We start from the raw sequence: 23,454 nt of genomic DNA on the forward strand, positions 1-23,454 counted from the left end.
CTTTGCTGGATACAGTGACTTACTAAAGGTGACTTTAGTGTCACGGCAGGGTGGGGGCTCTGCAGGGTCAGAGTGTCAGTGATACATCATCCTGGTGACTATCAGATTGAATTTGAATTGGATTTTGAAGTAGAAACACATATGTATTTATTAACTGACATTTTAACAGACCTGAGTTCATATCTGGAGGCACCCAAGGGATATCTACAGCTCTTTTTTCAGTACAGTGTTGTTTGTAATTGTCTGTAGAAAGTATTGTGCTGAGGGGCATCAGAACTTTCTCTTGGGCCAAGAAGATTCTGTAGAAAGAATAATCTTTCCTATTACTATTTATGGGAACCCAAAATATCCAGGAGATTTACTATGGTTGCCATTAAAAATTTGATTTGATTTGATTTTTAGCAAACTGTAACAGAAATCTGTTTGGGTTGGAGCAGAAGAGAACTAGAAATGAGGCCCCTAATCCTCAGCTGTTCTCAGCACGTTCCACAGTTTAGTGAGGATGCTTTAAGGAGGTCTAGACTTTTTATGGTATTTTTCACACTACGGAGCCCTGTAGTGAGTGCAGAGAAAAAAATAAATGTTAGCAATATAGTGGCATTTCAGTGAACAGCACATCCTCTCGGATAATGCTGAACAGCCTTTGGAAGGGCATTCCCAGGACGTTGCCATCATGTTATACTGACTTACTAGACATTAACTTCACTATATTTTATTTCCTTTCACACCGCTTCTCATAAAACAGTTAGTAATGATGAACCTCCCTTTTCCTGATACCAGAATTTCATGGATTCCATCCTGCATGCTTATGACAAAATGTCCTTTGACTTAGGTTTCTTCAAATTTCTGCCATGCTGCACACATCCATTGTTAGAAATCTTTGTGAGCTAAATACAAGAAAAAATCTATCTAACATTACCTTGCCAGAACTGATTCCTTTTAGGTTGGAATGTAAAACTATTCTCAGATCTCTGTGCTGGGTATTTTTATCTCCATTAACCTCTTGACTCAAGTATAAACATTTATTGAGGGTTACCGCCCCTTGTTTGTCCAGAAAAGTGGATGTCTGCTTGACCTCTTTTATCCTCATTAGCTGATTCTAATTGTTCCCTAAGAGATCAAACTTTTGACCCTGTTTGTCCTTGTCAAATTTGTCTGGTTGTGGTTTGTATGAATATAAGACCTTTAGCTGAAATAGCTTTCTCAGGTACAAAGTATTCAAGAACCTTTGCTTCTATGTAGAATGAATAGTAAACAATATTTCAGTTCGGTGATACTGCATCTTTATTGAAAGATTCCCATTGCATGGTCAATCTGGGTTTAAGGCAAGATGAGGAATCCCTCCTTTGGATGTGGACAGAATGTCCATGTAAGCTTCTTGAATAATTTATACTACAATTATTTTGGGGGAAGGGGGGGGTGGAAATAATATTTAATTTGATTTTTGAGGTCTTTTTCAGCCGTCCTGCACATTCATCCTACTGTTATGAAAAGTACCTGAAACAGACTACACTTGGGCTTATTCAGAGACTCTGAGCAAGTGCTGTCAATTTTTATTTAATTAATTTATTTCTACAGATTTATAACAACAGAAAAGGGCACCTCTCCCAGACTATAGACTCCTTTTAAAATATTAATTTATAAACACAAATCGTAACATAAAGGGAAATCCAACAGCAAAATTCCTCATATACCAGCAATCATGTGCTAAACCTTACAGTAAAAAGATTAAAGAATGTTCCCAGTTTCCACTTTCCAGTCAGCACCCCTGTCCCCAGAAGTCCAAGGAACAGTGATCTTTGTAGCATACCCTGAAAGTCAACACATTCGGATTATTTTGGTCCAAGGAAGGATCAAGTTCCAAAGTTGAAGAGCCCTCATGGAGAACACCTTGCCCTGCTAGCAGTTCCTTCCACTTTAAATCAAGAGACCCCCCAGTGTGGCAAGGGCAGAAAAGTGGTCTCTCAAATAGACAGGTCCTGGGCCATTTAGAGCTTCATAGGTCACAACCAAAACCTTAAACTCCACCTAGAAGTCTACAGGCATTTAATGCAGATTCAAAAGCACTGATGTAACATGCTCAAGGTGAGATATCCTGCTTTACAAGTGAGTGGCTTCAGCTTTCAAATGGATTTAAAATGTAGCCTCAGGTGTAGCACATTGCAGTAGTTTAAGCTTGAGGTGATAAAGGTATGACTGATTTAATCATAGCTTCTTGTTGTCTTGGACTGTGGTCTTTTACTTTTAACCACTTTAGGGAAAAGAACTTTTTTGAAAAGGTAAACGTGTTTTAATTCTTACCAAGCAACAGGTTACAACAAGGTTGGATACCCTGCGTTGTTGTGAGCATCTTATGTGGATTGTGAATTTGCTAACCTAAAAGTACTACAGTGGCCCAGGATGAACATGAACATGTGGCCACCGACTATGGCTATTATAATATGGTTCTAATGAACTTCTTCAAAGAGAAGTTATACCTCTCCGTCAGTTGGGTTGCCAAGCTTTACAGGCAGTTGGGGCTTTGTGAAGTTTCACTTTCAAATAAAAAGAAGTTTATTTACATATCTGTATAGCTTGGCTCAGAGGTAGGACAGGAACATGGCAAATTCCTTTGAGGTTTGCTCACTGATTCTTCTCAAGTGGCAGAACTTTAAAGAGAAACACCCTGTTTTCTCTCCAGCCCAGTTGTGGTACTCAGCAACCATTCACAGACAGTTGAACCGATTTCAAGCTTTACTTAAACAGCTCACCTGGGAGCTATTTTAACGCTCTCAGTTCAGTTTCTTAAGCTCAAGAAATCCTTTAAGCAATAAAGCACCATTGGTGACTGCAAAGTAGACTCAGATCTGACTGATGGCTTTCAGTGTCTGCAGGGGTGCATGGATACAGTATAGGAGCAGATTAGGCACCAGCCTTAGCAATATGTCTTTTGGTCTCGCAGATACTGAGTTACCTGCCTGGGATTGGGCTTCTAGCTAGCTAGAGGAAGAATGGCTCTATGATTAAAGCACAAGAGAGAGGGTTGGGTTCAGTTCCCAGCTCTGTTCTAGATTTCCTGTGTGATGATGGGCACATCATGTAATCTGAATCTGTGTCTTTTCCCCCTCTGTAGGATCACAGAAATGTGGGGCTGTAAGGAACCTCCAGAGGTCATCTAATTCAGCCACCCATGCTGAGGCAGGGCCAATTATACCTAGACCATCCCTGTTTGTCCAGTTTGTGCTCAAAAACCTCCGATGACTGGGATTCCATAGCCACACTTGGAAACCTAGTCTAGTGCTTACCTATCCTTATAGTTAGGAAGCTTGTCCTAATATCTATGGGGGGAGGGATAGCTCAGTGGTTTGAGCATTGGCCTGCTAAACCCATGGTTGTGAGCTCAATCCTTGAGGGGGCCATTTAGGGTTTGGGGCAAAAATCTGTCTGGGGATTGGTCCTGCTTTGAGCAGGGGGTTGGACTAGATGACCTCCTGAGGTCCCTTCCAACTTTGATACTCTATGAACTGAATCTCTCTTGCTGCAGACTAAACCCATTGTTTCTTGTCCTACCTTCAGTGGACATGGAGAACAATTGATCACCATTTTCTTTATAACAACCCTTAACATATTTGAAGACTGTTATCAGATCCCCCTAATTTTTCTTTCTTTCAAGACTAAACATGCCCAGTTTTTTTAACCTTTCCTCATCAGTTAGGTTTTCTAAACTTTTTTTATCATTTTTGTTCTCCTCTGGACTTTCACCAGTTTGTCCACACCATTCTTAAAGTGTGGCGGCCAGAACTGGACACAGTACTTCATCTGAGGCCTCACCAGTGCCGAACACTTCTGTTAATATACCCAGAATGATATTAGCCAACTGCATCACATTTTTTATTCATATTCAGTTTGTGATCCACTATAACTCCAGATCGTTTTCACCAGTACTACTGCCTAACTAATTATTCTTCACTTTGTAATTGTGCATTTGATTTTTCCTTCCTAAGTCTAGTACATTGCACTTGTCTTTATTGAATTTTATCTTGTTGATTTCAGACCAGGTCATCAATTTGTCAAGGTTGTTTTGAATTCTAATCCTATCCTCCAAAGGACTAGCACTCCTTCGCAGCATGGTGTCATCTGCAAATTTTATAAGTATACTCTTCACTCCATCAATGAAAATATTGAGCAGTACAGACCCAGGACAGACCCCAGCAGAGCCTCACTAGATACGCTCCCCCAGTTTGACAGTAAACAATTAATAACTATGCCTTCATTTTGGTTTTTCAACCAGTTGTGCATCCACTTTAAGGTAATTTCATCTAGACCACATTTCCCTAGTTCACTTATGGAATGTCATAAGCCTTACTAAAATCAAGATATCACATCTACAGCTTCTCTCCCTCTCCCCGCCCCATCACAAGGCCAGTAAAGTACTTTTAGTACTTCCTTTTTCTCACCCTTCACCTGTCTTGTCTATTTAAATTATAAATTGATGGGGGCAGGGATTGTCTCTTGCTATGCCAAGCACAAATAGGCCCTGATATTGATTGGGGCCTCTAGGCACAACTTTAATGCAAATAGTAATAACAGCCACTTGAGGCACAACAGAAAGTCTAGGTGAGGAGGAAAGGAATGAAAGGTCAGATGTCTGAGAAGAGAAAAGTCAGGAGAGTTGCGGAAGTGGAAGCTGGAACTTGGAGAACAGTAAATGTGTGTCTTTTTCTGCACTTACTGGATAAGAGAAACAAACAACAACGTGAACTTTAATCAGGAGTTGATCCTATGAGCTGCTGAGCACACTCAGCTTCCATTGACTGCAGGCTGACTTTGCTGCTAAAGCTTGCAGTGATTTTAAACACATATGGGCCTGATTCTTATGTATGCGAAGGCCAATTTTCATCGCCCCAGCAGTTTAAAATTATTTTAGTGTGAAAGAAAATCAGGCTCATATTTGTTTATAATAGTAGAGGAAAGAGTTAATGATTTGATTGTCTTTCCCTCTGTTTGTTGTTTCTTCCCTGCATGTCTCATTTATATAATGTCTGTTTGCAGGATCGTTATGTAAATGGCATGCTCTGATTACATAACTGGTGTTGTCATACATATGGCTTGTTAGTGATTTAAATAGGGGCATAACATAATCAAAAAATCTCAACTAGTCAAATCTAATCATTGTTTTAAATCCATATTCCAAATCTATGTAATGAAGATAAAATTTGCATCACAGTTCCCCACATACGGTACATACTAGCCACAACTTCTGCATTTGTATATCTTAGTTGTCTAAGTTGTTCCAGTTGTTAGTCTGGAAAAGCAAATAATGTAATATAGCACACATGGAAAAAGTAAAAACCTATGGATGAACATTTACATAGAGAATACGAAAGATAAAATACACATAAACAAAAGAATATTAGGTTCAGTGCAACAGTGCTGTACAGCGATACGATCAAAGCTGACCCAAGAAGATCAAAAAATATTATCAGAGAGACAAGATGAGTGAGATAATATCATTTATTGGACCAACTTCTGTTGGTGGAAGAGACAAGCTTTTGAGCTACACATCAGAGCTCTTCTTCAGGTCTGGAAGAGGTACTCAGGGTATTTCTGCACAGCAAAGAAAAATCTATGGCTGTCTGGTGCCAGCCAACTTGGGCTCGCTCAGGAGGCTCAGGCTGCAGGTCTGTTTCACTGTGTTGTGTAGACTTCTGGCCAGGGGGCTGAGAGGAGCAGGGTGTGAGGTCAGGGGGTAGAGAGGAGCCCTCGGCCAGTGGGCAGGCACACCAAGAGGAGCAAGTGGTGGGCAAGGGGCGCCAGTGGGGTCTTGGGGCACAGTGCAAGAGGAGCAGGCTGGGGCCCCTTCTAAGCATGGGCCCGGCTCCATGGAGCCACTGGAGCCATTATAAACCCAGCACTGGGTGATCACTTTCTGAAAAGTGTTCACTCTTGGGTGACAGAGTGTTTTTGTCTTTTATCATCTTTCTGTGTGAGTTCATTCAAGAGTGTTATGATTGTCTGATTTCACCCACATTGTTGTTCTTCGGGTATTTGGTGCACTGGATGAGGTACACCACATGTTGTGAGAGGTATGTGCAAGACTCATGTCTCTTGAAAGGTGTGTTGTGGGGGGTATTGATCATCATAGCAGAGGCAATATGTCTTGAATAAAAAGTATTATGATATTCAGTATGGATTCATATAAGATAGTATTTCCTTATATAAATAAAATCCTTTATAATCTTCTCATTTTATTTGCAAGTAGTCTGCACTCAATTGTACCTCTTAAAATAGTTCAGTAAATTTCTATAATACTCAATAAATGTCTGTGCATCTGGAATCTCCATGTGACCACATGGTTTTCCAGCTCCTTAGATATTTGAAATCACTGGAATATCTCAAGTGAACCATTACTGGCACGAACTGGAGAAATTCTCCCAGAAAAGGTTGGAGTCTCTTGGACAGAATTATATCTAGGTAAAAAAAATTCAGTTAAAAATTACCTTGAGACCCTTTTATTGTACTCTATACTCTGTGTTGTGGTTTCATAATGTTTGATATACAGGAAAAGGACTCTGAATGATAAAAGTTTAAACAGCGTTTCACTACCAATCAATGAAAGGGCACTCATGATAAGGCTTACTAAATTCCAGATCAGTCAGTTTTTTGCTATTAGATTTATGAAAAGAGTTAAGCACAAATAATTTGGGTACTTTTACTGTACTTTCTTAAATCCCAAACCCTATGAGTATAGAATCTAAAATGTACACTGGACATATTTTTGTTAAAACTATCAGTGTGTATCTCCTTGCCTTTCTGTGCCTTTAGAACTGGGGATGTCATGCTTTAATTCCTCTAATTTGAATTCATTCACACTACCTTTTTTACAGACTTTTGGAGACCCTGTGTAGTGAATCATTAACATGATTATTATTTCAGCCATAGTAAAATTGCACATCAACACTTAGCAAATGGGGGGAAATTACATTATCCATTCGGAATAATTTCCTACTATAATATAAATGTTACCCAGGACATGTCTTTGAAATGGATACTGATTCTTTAAATTCTTTCCTGTCTGTTTCAGGAAATAGTGAGATCCTGTTGATAATAAAGTACAATGTGTCTAAAGTTCACTTCTAAATACTTAGCTCTTTGCTGTAAAAGTCATCTGCATTCCCTTTATAATTCTGAGCCACCAGAGATCTGCCTAATCTTGGAGATCTGATCCAATATCATTCAGAAAAATCCTTGATAATAATTCCACCATTCAGATCAGTGAAAGCACTAAAGCTTTACTGCTTGTATCTTCTTAAAAAATATCCTGAGGCTGGGGAATAAGACCTTGGCTTATGGGTTTGGAGATGTAGCTGTTTGCAAATAAAATGATTATTACTATTAGTATTCAAGTTCTTAATCAACACAAGCAAATGGCATCTATTTGTTATCATCCTTTCTACAGAAGACAAAGGCTCCAGTCCCTATGGTGCTGACTGCTGGCCCCAAGTGGTTGCTGGATGTGACTTGGCAAGGAGTAGAAGACAACAAAAACAACTGCATCGTGTACAGCAAAGGTAAATACAAGCTGATTTTCTTCTCCTTTCTTTGCAAGGAATTAATGACAGCATTGAAACATACCCATTGCAGAAGAGAAAGCAAATTGGAGCAGTGTATGTTTCCCTTGTCTTGTATATAAGTATTTCTTATTCCTCTACTTCACATCTTAAATAAAATAATTTTCTATCTTTTAATAATGAAACCACCACACTCTAATATATTAAATGCTTTTGAAGCAGAGAGTCACCACAACTAAGGTAGATGCCAGATATAAAATATCATGCTCATTTCACCCTCAGAGTCAAGGCCTCAGGGAAATATTAGATCCATATTGTGTGTATACTCTCTAAGTAAGTTCTCCCTGGCTTTTTACTGTCATATCAGCTTGCATTGCTGCATGGCATATTATACTGCAGATTGTTACATGAAATCTTGTATGCAGTGTAGAAGTAGCTGTGTGAGTCCCAGGATATTAGAGAGACAAGGATATTAGAGAGATATTAGGTGAGGTAATATCTTTTAATGGACCAACTTCTGTTGGTGAAAGATACAAGCTTTTGAGCCACACATAGCTCCTCTTTAGGTCTGAGAAAGATCTTAAACAAGAGCTCTGTGTGGCTTGAAAGCTTGCCTCTCCCACCAAGAGAAGTTGGTCCATTAAAAGATATTACCATTGCTGCTTTTACAGATCCAGACTAACACGGCTACCCCTCTGATAGTTTGAGTTGGGTATTCTGTGGTTCATTAAGCACCCAATCCTGCAAATTTTCACACAATGGCATGCAATGGGTTTTCTGAGTCAGAAGGTTTTATGGAACTGGACCTTAAAACAATGCCAAATATAATAGTCTCAAAATAAATAAATACAATAATGCTTCTTTCTTCAACTTGCATTACATTTCAGATTACATTGCCTTGATTTGTGTTGACTTTCTGTCTTCCATATTGTCATTACTTCAAATATAATAGTGTTAGGTGTCATGAGATTGTAATTTGATGTTATGTTGCAGTTTTTTGGGTGGCTATGGTTGTTTTTCTTAACTGCCCATTGTCATTTTAGAAAGTAGTTAACTAAACCCAGTGTGGGCTGATAGGGTCATGTGTCAGAGGTTATTCTCAGTAAACTCAAGATAAGATGAGCAGACTGAGCTGGCACATTCCTAAAAGCAAAATATGGCTGAAAATCAGCTAATGTTAAAAATTTAGGGTCAAATTTTGCACTCAGAAGTTGCATACATCTCTAGTTCTGTGTGCATCTGAGAACAGAGTTTTGCCCCCTAGTATGCTGTAAGAACATAGGAATGGCATTGATTGCCTGGTCGTTAGAGGCTGTAATAATTAAAGTAATGTTCATATTGCAAATAGAAGGTGTAGGGGAGATTTTCAAAGGCACAAATGGGAGGTGGGTGCTCAGCTCCCATCAAAAGTCAATGGGAGTAGGTCACCTAACTCTCCTTTTTGCCTTGGAAATTTTCTGCAGTATTTGTGCTTGGTGAGTGAACATGAATTTTATATGTTTATTTATAGATATAGGGTTGGATATAGGAAACACAGGCTTCTTTATGTTTATATAGTGGAATGCATACTCAGTTTCCAAATACTGACCTATGACGTTTGCAAATTCCAGTACATAGGTCGCTTGTATTTTTAATGTTTGGGTGTCTCTGTTTAACTCTCATTAATTAAACTGTGCATCAGAAAATACTCAGTGTGAGCAGACTATGAATAAGAAAATAGCTAATCATTCAAGGTTTGAAGGCAATGATATTTAGTATCCTTTCAGGTCATGTGTGCATTAGCATTAAGACTAATGGTGAAGGCAAAAAGTGTCCAATTAATACAGTTTAAGCAACTACACTTTTTTGCAGTCCATTTACATTTCTCTTATTTTTGTATAATGTAAACTTAGTTTAAAAGACAAGAGAAGACTATTTTAAAACTACATTTAAATCAAAAAATGTCTGGTTTAATTTGTTTTAATGATCACTTAGAAACCACAAAAGATAAACTATTCGGTGGTTTAAGAACTCTCCAATACATAATAATAAAAATTTTAAAACACATTTTAGAAATTGTGCTTTACATAGACTTTTGCAAATGTGTTCTTTCAAACAATAGAGGTTGAATGATTCAAAATACAGCTGCTATTGAAACAGACCGAGATGGTATTTATGCATGAACTGTATGTTCATAGCAACTTAGTGTATTTGAGAAGCAGCCTTGCCTAACACAGGATTATGCAAAAATTTAGGAGAGCTATAAAATTGGATCTATGAATACATCCATAAGCTAAGAAAGGGCTGAGGTATTACCTAGAAATCCTCTGTTAGGAATTTAAGCAAATTAAATGGGACTCAAAATAAGAGAATAGAAACAATATGCAAAATTCAGTTGCACAGACTGCAATGCACACTCACATACACACATTTTAGGTGCATTACTTAAACCATTCTCACTTTCATATGGAACGTGTGGATACTGTATGTTTAGTGGCATTGTTAAAACAGGGTGCCTGTACAAATATTTAGCTGTGGGAATTATAAAATCATAAGGCGATTAAGTTAGCGAGTTGTGAGATTCCAATATTGCTTTTTAAATGACTTCAGGATATAGGAGGTGCTAAGGTTATTATCTGTTATCAGGAATACAGTGGAATTGTACGACTGGATAATAACTAAACAACTGACACAATGTAAAATTACATTATCAGTGTGTTAAAACAAAATTGCGCCCTAAAGGAGTCTACATGCCAGCTCAGAGCTGCAGTGTAATTATGCTTAACTCTGATAATTAAAATACAACGCAGATCAACAGAATCATTTTCATTAAGAAAATTATTAATGATGGTGGTATAACAGTAATTGATTGCAGAGCACCACAGGATAACTTCATGCAGTAAAACCAACATGTTTAATATATGTCTGAGGCCGCTTGACTATGTTGCATAAGACTAAGGGTGTCTAAAGTTCACATAGGAGCTGTGGAGCATGTTTGTATTGGAAACCAAAGATCATAAAATGGCTGCTTTTAAAACTATAATTTTGATTCAAATTGCCATGTTCTTCAGGAATGGTTTGAGGTCAGGAATACTGGCCGACTGGCCTTAGAGCTACTGAAAAAGAGCCATCTACTGGCTCAGTTGTACAGCAACAACAGCTCAAATATTTCTTGAGCCTTCTGTCATTTCATTTCATGTTATGCATTGGTTGTTTTTACATTTTTGTTAGTGATTTACTGATGTTATTTCATTCTCTGTCTGGCCTTACTGAGTAGTTTATGCCCTTAGTTATTACTAAGAGGATGCAACAGAAAAAAAACATTTGTTCTTACTCCATTGGTATTCAAAATTATTAATGATTTGTTTGTAAATAATTCTACAGAGTGATATTGTTAATTGCCCCAGTACTGTTTGATATGTGGTATTAAATACCATGAAAACCTGTATTCCTCCACAAGTGAAACTGCAATCACTGCAAGCTGAGAGTCTAAGACAAAATACAAAATCCCAGTTAGAAGGATGTTGCCTTAGGGTAAGAACTAATAATGCTTCATTTTATTATTGTAAATACAAAAACAGAAAAGAAAAAAAATCTGTTGAGGAATGATTCACCACATAGCTAAGGCTTGGATGCTTGTTGTTCAAACAGATGTTACTATTAAAAGCTGCCCCAAAACGTCTATTCTCTGATCATAATGATGAACAAGTCTGCTAGGGTAGATTTACAGGTTGAGATTAGTTAAAATGACAGATACCCAGACTGAAATTGTGCCATGTAGTGAATTTATAAATAGGCACTGTTTAAAAAATAGTATAGGCTAGGGGACAGAACCGGGTACCAGACTCTCATGAGTTCTAATTTCAGCTCTGCTAATGACTTGATGTGTGCCCTTGGGCAAGTCTCTTAACCTTTATGTGTCTTAGTCTGTAAATAATACCTCTATACCGACCTCACTAGTGTGCTGTGGGAGTTAATTAGCTAGTTAGCTAATATGTATACAATGTTTTGAAGACATACAACTGTTGTAAAAGGGCTAAGTTACTTTGCCATACAGAACTGAATATTATTTTTAATAAACTTTTCTTGTTTAAAGAAAATTTAGTCTATTTTACCTTTGTAGTAGTGAAGGCCACTTTACAATAGGAGGAATTTTATTTTTTTTCTATAGTGACATAGGATTACTTTCCTGTAGTTGTTCTGTGAAATTCTTGATACCATATCTTTCTCCTGTAAGTGAGTTTTCCAGTAGCAAATGCATTTTGCAATTTCAGCCAATACAATGCTAAATTGCTGTACAGACACATAGCATCAGAACCCTAATGAGGTATAGGTCAAATATTCTTAGGATATGAGTGTATTTTATTGTGGGTCAAAGGGAAATTTTTTAATAGGCCAAAGGTTAACTTTGGAGCATATACTTCAGAATTCTAGGTGTTCTTTCACATATTATTAAAAGCATATTTTGTTTAAATCCTTATGTGTATAAATGTATACTGTTATGTTCTGTGTAGACAATCAGAATGCAGTATCTGTTGAGAGAATGTTAGTCCCCATGGACAGCCTCTATTAGGCAAACATGCCTTCTGTGATGTTACAGATTTCTTATTGGCTATTTGTGTGTGAAAGTGTGCGTGTTTAAATTTCTCTCTTTGTAATGCTCTGATAAATTGTAAAATGCTGTTGTCAGGAAAAAAATAAGATTGAGTGTGTGTGCAGTGTATATGTATAATAATAGCAATGCCCAATCCTTCTCTGAATAGCTGACGTGTTGGAGGAATGGGGCCTGAGATTCTTTCCCACCCATTTAGCACTAGAGCAGTATACCCTCATGACCACTAAGAGAAGGGTTAGCAAATGGGCCATGACAAGTAGAAAGAATGTACTGGAAGGGCAGCATTCATGCTGCTCCTTTTTGGAGAATCATTGAGCTGGCAGGTTGACCAAGGAACCTTACGCACACTCACCCCTGCTACACCCCATGTGACATCAGCAAACAGGACAAGATATTGTATTTATTGTTTATTTATGATAGCACCCACTGTGTCTTGGGTGCATTCCAGAGAGACAAGAAGGCATGAACAGTACCTGCCCCACGGAACTTGCAATCCAAAAACAGAGAAAGACTGAGGTTTGGGGAAGAGACAACAACAAATACTTTTTCTTTCATTTTTTACTTAATATGCTTGTCAACTGGTTTCACTGTAGAGAATTAAATGTGGAGAGGATAGAGTCTTGTGAATGACCTCAGAAAGGCTGCACTGTATATCTCTATTATGTGGTTGCTGTATTTACCTAAAATCACGCGCTTAATTCTTCCAGTCCCTCTAGATGTTTGTCATGTATTTTGCTTGTCCAGAAATGCAGCACAAAAGAACTGATATAATTCCTTCATCAAGCAATTCATTATTTGCATTTCATTGAAATGTCAGCCATGCCATATGTTAATTTTGGGTTGTTTTCTTTTTTTGGTAGTATGTGCAAATTTTTGCTGTGCTCTCTCACAAATATTGGGACATTTATTTTGTTCTTTGAGAGCTGAATTCCTTTTATTTTCAGGGAGGGTTAGCTACAGAACACTGACATATGATTTGCATGGAATAGTAGACTTTGGGAGTGGAACAGCAAACAATGCCATGAACTAGGACATTAACTCTTATGCTCACCCATGAGTGTATCTTGGGCACAGAAAACAAGCACAGTTTGCATTGCACACTGGAGCCTTGTGAAAATAAATACTTCTTCAAATTTAGATCCACTTGCAAAAATTAATCATTAAAAGATTTCTGTTATTAACCTCAATATATTTCCCCCTGATTTTTCTAAATAAGTTTCAAGGAAAAGAATAGGTACTTAATGAGAGCCTTTGTCAATTCCCTGCCCCTGTCTGCAGCTACACACTAGTTATGAAATGTGATTTATTTTCCTTTTACTTTTTACTCAGTTTGCTTTTATTTTGCAGACCGTTATGCTAAATAAATACTTGGGGTTGGGGGAAACCACAGGCCTCATGACCCCTCTAGTTTACAGAATGTTGGCTGTTATCTTCCCTGCAAAGCTACAAGGGGGAAAAAACAAATTTGCTGAGCCACACATTTCAAGTTGTTGACAACCCCATCCACAAGAAAACAGAAGAAAATATATATGCACTCTGTCCTGTCAAAAGGCTTTCGCCTTATCTTGAGAGACTGTCAGGGCAGGAACATCATGAAATGGACAGGAGTCTATTAAATTAATAAGCTGCTGGATGGTGTCTGGAGAGTTATGATGCTCCATAAATCCAGTTTGATCATGGTGGACAAGGTTGAAATCTGAAGACTTCTAATACACATCCAGTTCTTGGATTGGATTTGAAGTTTTGTGCTGGAGACACAAAGATAGTCCTGCAGCTTGTGAATTAAGATTTATCATTTTTTCATAGGTTTTTTTTTCCAGTTCTTGACAAAAATGAAAGCACCTTAGGGATCCTGGCAAATGTTATTGCTTGAAATGAAAGAGCTGTTGTCAAGGTGAAACCATGACCTAGAAGCCTAAAATCAAACTTGGTCATTCTTTTCGAACAGCCCCATTGGAGCTGTACGTAAAAGGTTTATGTGGAAGGAAACAGGGCTGGATTTATCTGTAGCTTGTTTTATAGTGATTCCTGTCAAATAATGCTAATCTGTATTTATGACACAAGGGAAACTAATGGTGGCAGATATGCTATATAGAAATAGAAGGGGGGAAATCTAGAAATCTATTCTTTATCCATTATATAAACTCTTGTGTGATAACTGTCAGTATGATATAAGGCTTCTGTCAACCTTACCTTCCAAATACATGAAGCCTGGTTATAATAATTAAGAGAAGGTTCTTTTATAATATTCAAGATGCTTATCTACCAAAAAATAGTTTGAAAATTAACACAAAGTAAATATTGACTGTATATGGCAAAATAACTGCCTGGAAGAAAACATTGAAATCACTTGAATGTATTTGGTTTCTAACTGGTTACAAATAAGTCAGTTATTGCATGAAGGAAGGAATTTTGGTCTCTAGTCATCAACCTCAGGCAGATGATGTAGAATTAGGTCACTATGCTCATTTTTTTGTTAATTTGGAAACTCAAACAGGTGACTGTTTTGCTTTCCTATACTGTTGATGACATGACTAGCATTTCTAGCTTCTCAAATTACCCAAACGCATATAGGGCCTTACATAATTTATTAATTAGTAATACTTAGGATCCATGGTATTCTTAAAAGCATTTTATGCTCATTTTGTTCCTATTGTTAAATTACAAGCTTAAAGAGACTGGTTGGCATTAAAAAGTATAAAATATTTTGTACGCTGAAAGAAATGCATGGATCACATAGAAACAGTGGGGATTGTGAGATATGTTTTCTGACCTTACAAGTCGATTCAGAAGTTAGAAGTTAGAAAACCTCTTGTAGTAAATAAGTTTGTGTTCTTTTTTAAAAACGTAGCCAGTTTTCAAACCTGAGTCATGCTCTTACCTGTTTGCCTACCATCTACTACTAGATTGCATGCCAATGTAATGTAATGTTGAATATTCAAAAGGGACATACCCTGTACATACTGGAGGTATTTTTTTCAGCCTTCTGCTACATCAGGCAGCGATGAGATGGTAACTGTCAGTGAAGAAAGGAATATCAATACCTCATTGTATACCTTCTTTTTAACCAAGGTATAATGAAATCCACTACAAACCAGTCATTTCTATCACATGAAAAGAGCTTCTGTTAGTAAACTGAAACCAATTATGGAAATGGAAAAATACATACTAAATTCTAAACAAAATTAGGTGAAGATTAAAAAATAATAATTATAGCCTATGGGCCAAATACATGAATCACCAGTAAATGGGCTCTGTGGGCTAAGAGGGGCTTTGGGAAGAAAGGAGTATTCTTACCACAACCTGGAGTTTTGGTGTGTAGTAGTTGTTTAGCTGCTCCACTGTCTCTTTTACAGCCTAAAGGCTGTAGTGGGAGAGGGTGCCTCTTTGCACCCAACAGCAAGGGGCAGGAGGTTCAACCTGTGTATCTCCCTAGCAGAAGGACCCATTCATTGTCCACTGCCCTCTTCTGCTCCCACCATGTCCCAGCATCTCATTCTTGCTGCAGAGAGAGGCAACAAAAGATCCTCCCTACTTTAGATTACCTGCATCAGGCCTGGATCAAAGAATTCTATTTTCTTCATACTGGTCTCCCTGTTGCTTACAGTGCACTGGCCTTGCCAAAACAGACTGCGGCTGGAGATGTGGGTTTCCTGGAGCCACACTGACTCTCATGTTTGGGGTTGTCCCAAGATACAGTCCATTTGGCTAGAAGTAGGTAGGAGGATAAATATGATAATGGATACCTCCTTAAAAATTACTTCCCAGAACTGTCTTTTGGGATATGTCCCATCATCTTGGAAACTCTGCAACAGACGGGACCGTTGGTTCTCTAGAGCAGTGCTTGCCAAACCACTCACATTGCTTAGATAGAAGAGAGATTGCCTTTAGGGACAGAAGCTTCTTACAGAGATTTGGCTAGCCTGGCACCTAAAGAGCAGGTAACAGTTAGAAAAAGATAGTCCTCGGACAAATTTGAAAAGACTCAGTCAAACTTTTTAGAAACCTTTGATTAATTCTTAGTGAATGGAAATCAATAAAGCTCTCCTTTCCCCTCCCAGTCCCCCTATCTTCCTCTCTCTCCCTTCCCATTCCTTGATTTTTACTTCTTTTGTCTTTTTTTTCTGTTTTCCCCTTATTTTGGGGGCAAAAAATCAATAATAATAATAATCATATGTATGCATATAAATAAAAATATATATACAAAATGCAAAGTCTTGCGGTATTCAGGCAGTATGCAATCCCACAGCCAGACTAGCTGCATGCATCCCATTCATAGTGGGGCTTCCAGTCCCCCTACAGATTGCTACAGAATGTGGACCTATTGAAATAAATAGTGTTAACAAATCCTTAAAAAAATTCTTTTAATGTAAATTTCTTTTTTCCCAGTTCTAAGAGATGCCTCTGCTAGTTTAAACATGACTTGCAAAAACAGAAAGTGAAATGTATAGAAAAGCTGCAATCTGCTTAAGTATTTCTTAAACTTATGGATAATGACTCCCTATTATTGCAGATTGTGCTCGGAAGGACCAAACGGCTCTCTTACAATGGATTTTCTTTATGTGGTATAAAAACAGAAGGGAGAAAAAGAGTTCTGTTTCTTTTCAGTTCCATTCGATCAGCAGTAGTGGCACCAACAAGGAAACAGCTACAGTACACCCTGATTGAACAATATTAAGAGAGGATTTTGAAATATGGGCTAAATCAGAGGTGGGCAAACTTTTTCGCCTGAAGGCCGCTTCGGGTTTCGGAAATTGTATTGAGGGCTGGTTAGGGGAGACTGTGCCTCCCCAAACAGCCAGGTGTGGCCTGGCCCCCGCCCTGCTTCTTGCCCCCTGACGACCTCCCTCCCTGGACTCCTGTTCCATCCAACCCCCCCTGTTCCCTGATGCCCTCCCAGGACCCCTGCCCCATCCACCCCCGCTCCCTGTCCCCTGACCACCCCACCCCTGACTGCCCCCGCCACCCTATCCAACCCCTCCTCTCATTCCTGAATGCTTCCCTGGGACCCCTGCCCTATCCAACCACTCCTTTTCCCTAATCACCCCCAGAACACCTTCCCCTGTTTGCTCCCCAATGCCCCATCCAATCCCCCCTCCTTCCTGACTGCCCCCAGGGACTCCTGCACCCATTCAACCCCCCCGTTACCTGACCCCGGTCCACACCCCCCCCCCCTGACCACCACCCCAAACTCCCCTGCCCTCTATCCAACCCCCCCTGCTCCCTGCCCCCTTACTGCACAGCCTGTGGTGAAGCCAGCCACACCACTGCACAGCACAGAGCACCGGGTCAGGCCACGGCTCTGCAGCTGCACTGCCTGGCCTCCCAGAGCATTACGCCAGCAGCACGGCATGCTGAGGCTGCGAGGGAAGGGGAACAGCAGGGGAGGAGCTGCGGGTAGGCTCCCGGGCCAGGAGCTCAGGGGCCAGGCAGGAGCATCCCATGGGCCGGATGTGGCCTGCAGGCTGTAGTTTGTCCACCTCTGGGCTAAATTATGATACTGAAGGAGTTTTAGTAGAGAGTTGCTGTGAGTCAATGATGATCCATATTTTTGAACTGGGGGGCACTGTGTTGAATTGGAGCTCACTGTTGGAGCAGAAACTGTCTTGTGGCTGAAGTCAGACCTTGGCTGAAATGTTTCAATCAAGCCTTAAAAGGCTTGTTCACAAACCTGTTACCATAGCTGCTTATTATTAGGCAACTCTCTTCTTTAATGATCCCAAACCAAAGAACAATCATCTATCGCTTCATAGGGTTTATTGGAAATATTAGGAGCTCAGGAAAGAGTCAGGAGTGGAGAGAGAGAGAGTAGTTTTTAACTTATTTTTGCAAAGTGCTTTGAAATTGATGGATAAACAAGTGCTATTATAAATGCTATCTGTTAGTATTAGTGGTAATAGTACTTTAGTAATTTATCAGGAAAGCACCATTTCTTCAAGAAAAAGGTAATGGACAAAAGGATTCAGATAACTGAGGACATGAACAAAAACTACATCTTGGGGAGTGTGGTGGGTGTGGACCAATCTAAAAATAATGTTGAGAGCTCAGATGTAATTAGAGGACAACTGAATAAGAACGCTATCAGACTTTATCAGAAGATATTAGTAACCCCTGCTACTTCTTGTTTATGGAATTCAAGAACATAGTCAGATAATATGTGCAATGCTCCCTGTCATTACCATAATCAACAATATCACGTTTGTAATAATAATTCTGTAAAGCATAACACATAATTGTCTAAGTGAATGTTTCCCTTTACAATTGTATGGGCAAACATATTGCTGAATAAATATGTTGTTGAACAATCAGGCCAGAGAACAAACTACTTAAAAGCAGAGCAAAGATATTTTTGAGAAAGCCAAGGATCATTCAGTTAACAGGAATTGACTGATATGCCCTAACCTTCAACTCTGAAACTACGATGAACTAATGCAGCTGATCTGTTAGCTGAAACAAATGTTCAGAAATGTTGGAACGGAAGCCTATGAGACATGAGGTAGTGAACTGGGCCAGCCAAAAAGTTCACTGATATTATATAATGGGCAATTGAAATTAAAATACAAGATAAAAAAATTGTTTTGCATTGGAAAATGAGAAGGGTGGCATAAACTGAACATAACAACTATAAATTCTTTATTAACAAACTGTTCTTTTAAAAGTTAACAGGCTGCTTTCTTATGATGGCTGCATATGTGTATTAAGGAGTTAAATTACAAGTGCTTTTAAATACATTTTCAAGTTACAATTAAATGAAACTTAAAATAAGACTGACAAGTTAAGACTAAACCAGTTCTGTGAATAACTTTCAATGGTATATTTATCAAAGGAGCAAATTAAGTATCAAATCACAATAATATTTTTCAATAGTTTAGTTGGGTGTAGAATGTAGTCTGAAGTATGACTTTGAGACTTTATCTCCCATTCCCTCCTAAAATGGAAACAAATTAGAGCTAAACAAGAGTTGGCTACATGTTCAGATACCCATCCTCAGAGAGCTTTGTTAAAAATGGGGTGTCAATCTAGTTTCCAGTGGTCATATGTCCACATTATAAAAAGCATTAAAATTGGTACCAATTGGCAATATTGCGGTTCTCAGCAAAGCGGACAGGTATTAAGTGGAGACACATACTCTATCCTGTCACCTGGTCTTTCAGAATATGGTTGAGTTTCATTGGCAGTTAGTGTGGGGAATGTGGCACTGTCACTACTGTGCTTAACCTCTTTTGTGGAAAAATTAAAAAAACAAAATTCATTCTCCATGGTTGGTAAACAGGCATAAAATTTACAACAGTTTTAAAAATAAGAATACTTTATTCTTCTGTGGCAAGGTCTGAAAGCATTTTACAAACATTACAAAATGTTAGCCTCATGTTAACCCTGAGAGTTAGGTAAATCAACAGTTCTCAACCAGGGGTCTGGGGCCCACGGGGGAGCCATGAGCAGGTTTCATGGGGACTGCCAAGCAGGGCCGGCATTGGACTCATTGGGGCCCAAGGCAGAAAGCCAAAGCCACGTTGTGCAGGGCCCTGAGTTACGCCACCGGGGTTGAAGCTGAAGCCTGAGCAACTTAGTTTTGTGAGGCTTCCCAGTGGCATGGAGCCCTGGCCAGTTGGCCTGCTTGCTACCCCCTAACGTCAGCCCAGGCTCTTATATGCAGAAAAACAATTATTATGGCACAGGTGGGCCATGGAGTTTTTATAGCATGTTGGGGGGGCCTCAGAAAGAAAAGGTTGATAACATCTGAGGTAAATCTTATTATCCCCAGTTTACATCCCAGAAGAGTAAGATATAGAGATATTAAATGATTTGCATGAGTATTTTGCAGAATGAGAAATAGAACCCATATCTTACATCTCAAATGGGTATACCTTCAATAAAAGACAATCCTTCCTCTCACTTAAAAAAATATTCCTAAACTTCACAGGAGGAAATTAGGAAATTGTATGAAAATCAAAGTTTAAATAGGTGACACCCAAGAGAGCAAAATCTTTGGTATGGCCAAAAGAAAGAGCTAACAAAATGGGTAAGCTGGTAGGTGGCCTTTCCTTTAAGAACATGGGTACAGGTTCCGCAGTGCACATTGTGATTACAGAGTAAGCACTGGATTTTAATTTTTATGAATTTCTTGACTATTGCAAAGCCCCTATAATCTAAATATTTGAAGAGCATTCGGAGTGCAATTCAGGAAAGCCCTCAAATGTTTTATGTCTATCTTCTTTTAGAAAAAGCACTTAAGTATATTTTAAGTGATTTCCTGAATAGGGATGTTTTCCTGAAATGGGCCAGTTTTCAGGAGTTAAAGATACACAATGGTGCCTCACTTGAACATATTGAATAAAATTCTAAAATTTTGCTTTTGCGGTTTTGCTTCTCTATGTCCCTAATGTCATGCCTATAATGTGCTCTCTGAGAATCTAACCCTACAGATTAGTACGAACTGGTAGATGGAGTTTCATTTGAGCACACTAGCCTGGCAGAGAACTGTGAGTAGAAAATTGCTGTCACCCCCCGCCCTCCACACACACATCTTTTTTTGTTGTTTTGTTTGGGTCATTTTGGGTCATTGCTTTTGCAGTTGCAATTTTTGGTTTCTGTTTTCAATGATACTGCTTACTGGGCAAATAGAGACTCCTTACAGTATTTAACAATAAATCTGAATCTAATTTTCTGTTTTGGAGATGAGCCTATCTGATTTCAGGTTTATGCCATGAAGAGGGACACATCTGATTTATCAAATAGTATCATGTTTACTTAGTAGCAACTTGGCAGATACTAGTGAAAGGTTGGCTTTGATTCATAATACAATGGACTAGCAGTTAGCTATAGCCCATAAAACCTACCTGTAACCACACCATTTAGTCCTACACCAAATAAGTAAAACGGATAGGATGTGTAACTCATAATATCAACTACAGTGTTTTCATATAGAGATTAAGATCAAAATGTGTTGTTGTTATTATTACTATCTGTAAAGCTACAATAGCATGCTCAGCCATGTAGCCAATAAATCAGTGGGTCTGAAACAGTTTTACTGGCGACCCCTTTCACATCGCAAGCATCTGAGTGCGACCCTCCTAATAAGTTGAACACACTGTTTAATATATTTAACACCATTATAAATGCTGAAGGCAAATGGGGATTGGGGTGGAGGTTGACAGCTTGTGACACCCCATGTAATGACCTCGCAACCCCCTGAGGGGTCCTGACCTCCAGTTTGAAGAACCCCTGGAATAAATATAAAGAAAGTGTCTTCTCCGAAGAACATAGGATTCAAGAACTTTATTTTATCCAGAATAATCTTGTTTTTCATTGATGATTTCAAAAGGCCCTTACAAATTTTAGGCTTAATATATCTGTGAGGTGGAACATAATATATGGCTTCATCTTGGCCAGGGGCGGCTCTAGGGGGGCCAGCCCTCCCAGGGGCGCGGCAGGCTGCGCGGGCCGGCGCCCTGCATGCTGCCTGGGTCGGAGGGAGGGGACGGGACGGACGACCCGCAGCCGCGCCGCGCGGCTGCGCCGCGCTGGTCGGCGGCTGCAGCTCGCCTCCGGCAGGCACATGCGCGCGGCAGCTCAGCTCAACCGCCCCCGACCGCCGCCCGCCGCGCAGCTGCGCGGGAGGAGCAGCAGAGCCGCGCGGACACGCGGACCCTCCGCAGTCATGCGTTCCGCTGCTCCCGCAGCTGCGGGCGGGGCGCCCGGGCATTGCTTGCTGGCGGCCAAATTTGTAGAGCCGCCCCTGATCTTGGCACAGTGATAGTTTTCTGTGTAAAACAGAAACATGACTGTCTTTCTCCATAACTTTGAAGCAGGTGGACCGTGCCTAAATGGTATAAGAAATGGCTGCAAATGATTTTGAGGTACTTTCAATATTCCTAATGTAGTCACCTTTCCTGACTCTATACACATATTTTAACATCAGGGGGTCTCAGTGGACTTCAGTGTAGTCCTATTGGTGTAAAGCTGGTGTAATGGGGTAGAGAATCCATCCCATAGCTTTCCATACTGTCAACCTTAGTTGAACACCTGAGTTCGGTCCCTGGTTCTTCAGGAATGCAGGGGATAGAAGGCATATAATGATATAATGAAAGGTGAGCTTCATGTCACTGCTGCAACAATCCTTGTTAGCCCATATGATATACAGTGTTAATTATAAAGGGATCATAAAGATGCTGTACACAGCCCTTACTGTAGGAAGAAAGTAGTCACAAAACAGGGCACATACATATTCTTAACACTTTCCTGCTCCCTTCATCTTGAATCCTAAATACGGTGTTACCAGATGAGCTGGTTAGGAAATGGAAGCTACAGAGAGAAATTAAATCGGAATTGTTTAGATTTAGGGGGACTTGTATTGGATAATAAGGGGTTGCCAAAAAGAATTTTTAAAAACAATGAATTCCAAAATTTTCTTAAAGTATAGTTCACTTTGCTTTTGCTCTCTTTTGAAAAAAAAATGGATATACCACTCTGTTTCAGAGTTTCTACTGTAGCCTAAGTGTGATAATTTAGCACTCCAATACACAGGTAGAGAGATGTACTGCTGAGTAGGCACTGCAAAGCATCATGACATATACCACACACCATCAAAATCTATTCACAAAATACTTCAGATAAAAGAATGCAGTAGTAAACAAGAATAGTCCTATATTTATATGCCACTTTTCATCCCAGAGTGTCCCAAATTGCTTTATAAACTATAAATAAATGAATCACAGCATTCACAACTGAAGTGCAGCCACCTCTGAAGCTATAGAACTCACTGTAACATGGTGTATCTGTTTAAGGAAGGAGGTGAAAAACTACCATAAAAATAAAATTCAGATATGGTCATGAAGAATAAGTTCAGGTACTCAGGAAATTCGTGTTCCAATTTATGATTATAAGGAGACAAAAGAAACAAGAGTTAATTGGGAATGGTCTGATGAATTGTTAAAATGTCACCACTCAGTCAGTCAAGGTTAAGAGAATTAGATATACTTGGAGACAAAGGGCACTGGAGGTACCACCATGGAGGTACCTGATCTGGTCTGTATAATACTTAGTAGGGATCTGTCTCAGATTGTTTCTGTCTCCTCTCTTTTTATGCATCTCCTCCTTTTGGAGGAATTCATCTTAAATATTTACCTTCTTACCCAAGGCACCGTCCACTCTGAATTATTTAGGATGTTGAATGTCCAGCATCATTTTGCACTGCGCTTTGTTAGGAAGGAACTATAAAGATTTGGTGGAAAGGAATTTGAAATAAGCCCTTGTTTCATGAAAGGAGGGACTAACACATGTAACTTAGAAGCAAGTTTATGGTAACTG

General features: G+C 39.3%; 1 protein-coding gene across 6 annotated transcripts in view; it reads left to right on the forward strand.

Moving 5' to 3' along the window:
* Nucleotides 1-23,454, forward strand: part of ZFPM2 (zinc finger protein, FOG family member 2) — a 469,416-nt gene that overhangs the window by 325,278 nt on the left and 120,684 nt on the right. For all 6 annotated transcript variants that reach the window (XM_039524775.1, XM_039524770.1, XM_039524771.1 and 3 more), the window contains one exon: nt 7,439-7,550. In XM_039524775.1, coding sequence (XP_039380709.1) covers nt 7,439-7,550 — 112 coding nt within the window. The remainder of the gene's footprint in view (nt 1-7,438; nt 7,551-23,454) is intronic.

Source organism: Mauremys reevesii, linkage group 2 (genome assembly GCF_016161935.1).
Source record: "Mauremys reevesii isolate NIE-2019 linkage group 2, ASM1616193v1, whole genome shotgun sequence".
NCBI classification, from domain to species: Eukaryota; Metazoa; Chordata; order Testudines; family Geoemydidae; genus Mauremys; species Mauremys reevesii.